General features: G+C 33.2%; 1 protein-coding gene across 1 annotated transcript; it reads right to left on the bottom strand.

Annotated features, from left to right (window-relative positions):
* Positions 1-395: 395 nt before the first annotated feature.
* Positions 396-2565, bottom strand: LOC106687175 (cuticle protein 6.4-like). The gene is made up of 3 exons (XM_014430908.1): positions 2459-2565; positions 2236-2311; positions 396-707 (listed from the first exon to the last, which is right to left on the bottom strand). The coding sequence occupies exons 1-3, from the start codon at positions 2477-2479 to the stop codon at positions 520-522; spliced, it is 285 nt and encodes a 94-aa protein (XP_014286394.1). The 5' UTR covers positions 2480-2565; the 3' UTR covers positions 396-519.
* Positions 2566-7620: the final 5055 nt, after the last annotated feature.

Here is a 7620-nt window from a genome sequence, read left to right on the forward strand (position 1 = left end):
GTTTATTTGTATCCATTTTTCAAAGTTTTTTTTTTTTTTTAGCCAAGTTGAATGTCTACATTCATATGGTAACTAGTAGAAAATCTATAGGACTATCAGTTTTTCAGGAAGGCTTTTCCAGAAATATACATATTTCGCATAGATAAGCTTAAACTTCCAATCATATATGATTAAATTTATAGTAGATCAAATTGTACGTTAACCCAAAGGTTCGATTTCGAAAATTAGCAGCCCAATTAACAGTGGCAGCATTGTTCACTAATATCTTCTTTCTATATTTCTATATCATTTTAATTCTTAAGGAATGTTAGAAAAAATATCAAAATATTTATGTAATAAGTGAAATAAATAGAAAATGTAGGATAACTAGGAAGATATAAAAAGAAAGAACCAAATTTAACGGAAAAATAGATTTATTTGAGACTGTAAATATGACTTGCTTGCTTCATTGTGGAATGGGAAAATAGTTTTTTGAGATAAGAATTGATTTTAATGATGGATGGAGAAAATCCTTAGGATTTAGTGTACGTAGCTGACAGCACCGTATGGGTAGCCAGAGTATCCAGAGTATCCAGAGTAACCGTATGGGTATCCGGCGTATCCAGAGTATCCAGTGTATCCAAGTCCGTATCCAGCAGAGTAGGCGGCTGGTTGGTATGCGGCGTATCCAGCGGAGTATGGGACGGCACCGTTGTATCCGTATCCACCTAATAACGAAAGAAATTATTAAGACATATTAAAAAAATATATATCAGAATGAAAATAATCGGGATATAATATATTACCATTTGCAACTTTATTGAATAAATAATTATAAATATTTGTCAAGGTATATAACTCGTTAAAATTAATAATCAAATAAAACCGAGATTTTAGAAATTAAATTGTAAAAATAAAATAATAATAACGAAATTATTGGAGTACTTGAAGTGGGTATTATTTTAAAAGTTAAATTCGTATAAAAGGAAAAATAATATTTTGTTTAGTATAATTTGAATCTTGGATTGCAATTATACTTTATTCAATTACTTTTCAGCAGAATAATACTAAAAATAAATTCCTATTAAATTAAAAAGATACAATAAGACAACGTTTTTCTTATTTAAATTAAGTTAGTTACACTTTTTATGGAATAACTTTAATGCAACATATTTAATAATTATTAAAAATCGAATATCTATAATTAAAAAATTAAATTTCCTTTTGAAAATTATAATTTCAAGTTGGCTTTTTCAAATGTCCTATATTTTAATTCAACTTATTGAAATTAAATTAATTGGACTTCTTAAAGAATTACCTTTGTCAATCAACTACTTTAGGTGAAACAAAAATAATTGCTTGGTCATTAAACATTCTTTTTTCATAGAAATAACATTTTAGTTAAAGAAAATTATTGTATTCTAAATTTTATTGCAAATTGATTATCTACAAGGAGGAACTCGAAAACAAATAGCGAGTGGCTGATCATATTTGCCGAGTTGCTATTACACAGCATACTAATCAGTCAGACAATCGAAAATACTAAAAGGGATGAGAGAGAATTATTTGTGACAAGTCGAGTACATTTACAAAATTTCGATTCATAGAGTTGACGATGCGGAGCTAAGATCTAATATAAATAATGTTGCAGGAATCCTTGTCAGTTCTAGGACTTATTTATAGTTTCAATTCCAAGTAATAATTGATCAGTTAATGTATTTTTGATTAATTAAATATTTTAAATAGTTCGACCATGCTTAATTGATCCAATCCAATCGAATGTAACTGAATTTTTAAAATATAATTAATTTTATTTATAATATTGACACTTTCTTGAGACTATTTAATATTGTTTAATTAAATAAAATTTTATCCATTTTAGGACATATTTATTCAATTTATAAGTCCAACGTTTTGGCCAATTCAGCCATCATCAGGGACAACCTTAATATATTTGTAGAACTAAATCTTTTAAAAACATTTCATGCAGGCAATTAATTTTTAATTTAATGTGAAAATTTACTAATTAGAGTAAATTGTTGGATGGACCTGGGCAGAATAGACTGCATAAATTGTTTTTAAATTATTTAATTCTAAAAATGTATTCAGATTGTCCCTGAGGATGGCCGAATTGGCCAAGACGTTGGACTTTTAAATTGAATAAATATGTTTTGAGTCTAAAATGGATACAATTTTATTTAATTAAACAACAATAATTTTATTTATGTAATTATCAAAAGACAGATCCATGCTTACCATAGAAAACTCCCCTCTTGCCACGGGCTTCTTCGGCGGCGAAAGCCACAGCGAAGATAGCGACGAAGAGGAAGATCTAAAAGGAAATATAATGAATATAGGAAGATTTTTCATTAAATATAAACAGTATGGTTCATTATTTAAGTATAAATAAACATATTTGAAATATAAGGAAACTTTCAAAATAATTTTATGATCGACAATATAAACCTCGACAACTCACCAGAGCCTTGTATGAAGCCATTGCTGTTGTCAGAGAGTGTAGGATTCCCTATGTCCTTACTGGAGACGACATCCCCTTATATACCTCTCCAGGGTGGCTCACCTTGCTTGAACTGGTCTATGACTCGCGATTTCGACCGTTGGAAGATCCTCTGTTTTTTTGGGCCACACCCTCCGATTTTCCGTTAGCACTCTACAGCTTAAGCGACAAATTACTAATTATAGTTTATATACCACCATAGAGAATATGGTTGAAATTTAGGATTTTCAATTTTCTGTTTACATAATTCAGTTTGAGTTCAGGCTACCGAGGGGGTCCTGGGGTGGTGGATTGTGGGATGGCCTGCCAGCTCAACAGGTCAGCGGTGAATATATCAAATAAGCAGTCCCGAATTGATAACGGCATCTTTACCAGAGTAAGAGCCCAACGATTAAGCAGTGACGAGGCGAGTGTCAACCGCCTCTAATAAAAGTATAGCCCGGGGAATGATGTCAGTGATGGCAACCATTCTATAGGGGCCTCTACATGTTGGCCGCTCGCCATGAAGCGGAGGCTTGTACAAATGCTCGGTAAACAAAGGAACCGTCTGAGTGGACCAACCACAAGTCAGTGTTTTTCAGAAAGGCAAGCATGGCGGACGTACAAGTAGTTTCAGCCATTGCACTGGGATTATATTATTTTATTTTAAAAAATGAAAGAAGATTAAATGAAATTAATATAAAAATAACATTAAATATAAAACATATTATAAAAAGTAACAACCAACACCTTTAACCTCCTAACAGTTCTGAGTTACAACGAAACAAAAATTAATGTTGGAGATGATGACGAGCGCTCTCACCTTTTGATCTGTGTTCAAAAAAACGACTCTCGTTGGTTTGGCAACGAGCTTGAGGCAACTTGTACCAGCCAAGCCAAGACACCCATCCACATGCTTGCTCGAGATTTGATCCACTTTTGGAGAGAAGTGGGCTAGGACAGCTGTCTCCATTGCAATCTGAGGGAAACACAAATGATGGGTGGCCTTTTATGAGATGGTCACGAAATAGTAATAAGAATGGACTTGAGAATATTCGGCTATAATATTTCTGTTCTCCGAATTTACAGCCCAAATAACAATAGATTGGCCAACGAAAAGGACGTTTTCGATGAAGTATGTAGATCTAATCTAGAGAAGATCAGGCACAAAGATCAAGTGTTTACAATTTGAAATATGAATGCTTGAGTTGGAAAGGAAGAAAAAGGAAATCCGGTTGTGGGTATATGCAGGGAGGAGGAAGTAAATGATAACGGACTCAGATTCCGTGATACCTGCGAGGAATTTGACTTGAGGTACAAAACATTTTCTTCCAGCATAGAAAAGAGCATCAGTTCACTTAGAATAAACCGGGATTCAGAACTTCTATCTAGGATTACTGCATTACCAGGCAGTATAGCCTACTAACAGTAATGGATGGGAGAGTCCTGCGAGGGATGAAATGTGGCAGTTGCTACTTCTTGTTAAGAGCCAAATGTTTGGCACTGTGGAGAAGCTGCATTTGAAAAAGCAAAATCTTATACTTTCATATGCATAAGTATAATCTTCACCTACTCAATGAAGAAATAATTAGGGACCTCTGCAAACGACGCCTGGAAGACAAAATGATTGATAATGGGGACAGTGATGCCGTTGAGATATATGAGCACATTAAGAAGTGTATTCATGAAGCAGCTAGTAAAGCCCTAGAGTAGATAGAAATTAATCCTACAAAAGAATGGTGGAACAACGAAATAGATGAAATATTATGAAAGAAAAAGGCTCTCTTTAATAAATGGCTATGTAGCTGACGCTAAGAAGATTAGAGAGGATATAGAAGCCTACGTGCAAAGGTAAAGCGCACTGTTGCAAAAACCAAGGACCAATAATGTGAAGCCTGTTCCAGGATAATTTATAATATCCTTGGCTACAATGAGATTCGCGGATGGAGGATACTTAAAGCGGATCGTTAGGAGAGTACTTAAAGCTCTTAGAACACAGATGAAGGGTAATCTGATTCATCTAATAAGTGAGAAGACCTGGGTAAACCATTACAAAAATCTGCTCACTGAAAGAAGGCCTGAATAGTCTGGTTCGCATAGCTTTTATAGACCTAGAACAGTCTTATGACTGTGTACGGCATATGATGTGGGAATCACTTAAGAGTGCGGGTATTAGTATTGCCTTATTAAATGCAGTGAGGAGTCTTTACGGGGAAAACTAGTACAGAGTGAAGCTTAGCTCTTACTTGCCTGAGGCTTTTTCTGCACCTAAGGGTCTTAAGCAGGGATACAATATGTCCCCAACCCTGTTTAAAATTTATTTATAACAGGCAGTACTGGAGTGGAGCCCGCAATGGAAAGGGAAAGGCAATGACTTCAACGAACATATGCTGTTCTCCCTTTTCTTTGTCGACGACCAAACAGTGGTCATATCAGAGATGGCCTGAAAGAAGCGCTGAAAGCCCTGAAAAAAGAATACACCTGTGGAGTCTACAAATTAATTTTGATAAGACCGAATACCTGCCAGTAAACTACAAAGAAGGCGCGAACCTTCAGATTAATGGAAGTGTATGTAAGAAAATATTGATTGCTAACGTTTCTACCCATAACTTAGGTCTTCATCAGGACTGTAGTTGTGGATAGATATGTAAACAAAGGACAAACGGACATCAAAATTTATTTTTGTTTTTTTCTCGACCGCAGCTCAGACCATCAGTCCTGGTCAAGTTTACTTATAGTCTAATCATCCAAAATAATATTATATTTCATTTTTTTTATCTTTACAGTTTTTAATTACACCTGTAAATTTGGTTTACAATTTGCAGATGAGTTGTATCAGTCATGTCATGAGGGAGACAGAACCCAGTTGTGCATTCTCCTGGCATTAAGCATATTATTTGATTACACCAGAAGGTCCCTTATCCAAGGTCCCTTCAGTCTACGCCGAGTTACGTCTGGGATGTTATATGTTCAATATAAATTTATTGAAATGCCCAAGTAGTGTGTTGTAAAACCGTTTGTAAGTCATATGAATGTGGTCCGTTGCAGTCGGAATGCGTAGGTCTACGTGAATGGTCTCGTTGAAAACGTAGAATGGTTAGTTCGTTGCCAATTTTGTATTTTTTTAATCTGCGTCTTTTTAGCAAGTCCATGAACTAGGCAGGCGTAAGTCTAGTGTAGTTCCACGTCAATCTCTTGTCTAATAGAATGCCAATGGATAAGGGAAAGATATCTTTGAGGGTTTAGGGATACCATACTGTGGTCAAAGAGGAGGGAGAGAGATGCGGTATCGTCAGTAAAGGTTGCAAGGTAGGTCACTTCACTTTATGTTTGTATCTGTGGAGTGCCCTAAGCGAAATCCAAACATTTATATATTTGTGAGTTATTTTATCAGTGATATTAATAATTCATGTAAATAAGACCATTATAATTTTGCTCGATTAGCTGGTGAACTACTACTTCTTGTCCCTAGTTAATTACTAATTCGACAGCACATCACACAACTTTCTGTTACTATATAAATTTGTATTTATGGTTACTGGGTATAACGAATACCAACTTTGTTCTTACCAGCTTTGTTCTTGTTACGATGTAAAGAACGAATACCAACTTTTTCTTGTCAATAATTTTACAGCTTAGTGAAAGATAACGAAGCCGTGTACATAGGCATGCGATCGGAATAGTTCAGACAATCTCGTATTTTATCGATTCGAAAACTTGTTTCTTTTTTCTTCTTTTATTATGTATTGAATTATTTAATAATTGGTACTTATTAATTGTTAATTATTGAGAACTGGTTTTTTATTTGCAATAACCAAAATTAAAGGCACTTTAGAAGATTAAATAAGATTGTAATTTAAACCCTGTTAAAGTATTACAATGAAGATAAGAACTATGTGATATTAAGGAGGACTGAAGAGTACATTTATTTACAGAGGTTTTAAGAGTATATTTTTCTAAGATAAGTGTAATTTCGATTCTTTAATGTGGCATTTCTGGTTGGTCAAAGGAGTTCAAAGGTGGATTTTGTATTAAGAGTAAAAATTATTTTTAAATTTGAATATTTAAGTATTAATAACGCTTAAAAGTTTTAGAGTACCTAAAATCTTTACTCATTTTAGATGAAAATTAAAATATGAATAAAAGTTGGTCAATTATTGTACATTGGTAGGTCAGTATAGCTTAATCTTTTTTTTCACTCACATCTTCGTATTTTATATACTTAAAATTGAATTTTAAGGATAACATCATTTTCTTAAGATTTAGATTGGGTACGTGATTAGTTATATTTCATATTTTACATTTGACTTGACATTAATGAATGAAATATATGAATATCATGAATTTTATACCGTTATCGAAATTTAAGCGTATACAGGAAATGTATCCATATGTAAGCAAAAATGTTATTAAATTTAATAAGATTTATGATTCCCACATTGCACTTATCACTGACTTTCCTCCGAGCCGTTTTCGAAACACTGGAGAGTCTAGGAAAATATGTCCAAACATACTAGAACATAAAAAATACTAAACCTACATCAACTTTTAAATTTTTCCAAACTTTGGGCAAAATGGGCCAGCCGTTTTTGAAATAAATATAAAAAGAATATATTAGCACACGCATAAATTCGTTAAAATTTGTATTCATTAATTCAAAGTTATATATTTTTCTCTTAGCTAAGTTAAATGTCTACGTTCATACAGTAAATAAAATAACTTTTATTTTAAGTTCTGTATATTTAAATAATGTCAATAATTTATCTTATGATAAATAAATCTATTATTAGAAGATCTGTTTTTCATATGGGTTTTATCAGTTTATTACATTTTCACACACAAGCTATTGTGTATTCAGAATTGTGAAAAATAGACTATCCTCAAAATATTTGAGTAAAATAAGATATGTAGGAACTAGGAAGGCATAAAAAAAATCAAATTTAACGGGAAAATGTTTTTATTGGAGTCTGTAAATATGATTTGATTGCTTCATTGTGGAATGGAAAAACAGATTTTTGAGATAAATATTTGATTTTAATGATTGATGAGGAAAATCCTTAGGATTTAGTGTACGTAGCTGACAGCACCGTATGGGTAGCCAGAGTATCCAGAGTAACCATATGGGTATCCGGCGTATCCAGAGT

The sequence above is a fragment of the Halyomorpha halys genome, unplaced genomic scaffold (genome assembly GCF_000696795.3).
Source record: "Halyomorpha halys isolate HHAL.00 unplaced genomic scaffold, Hhal_1.1 Scaffold921.1, whole genome shotgun sequence".
Taxonomy (NCBI): domain Eukaryota; kingdom Metazoa; phylum Arthropoda; class Insecta; order Hemiptera; family Pentatomidae; genus Halyomorpha; species Halyomorpha halys.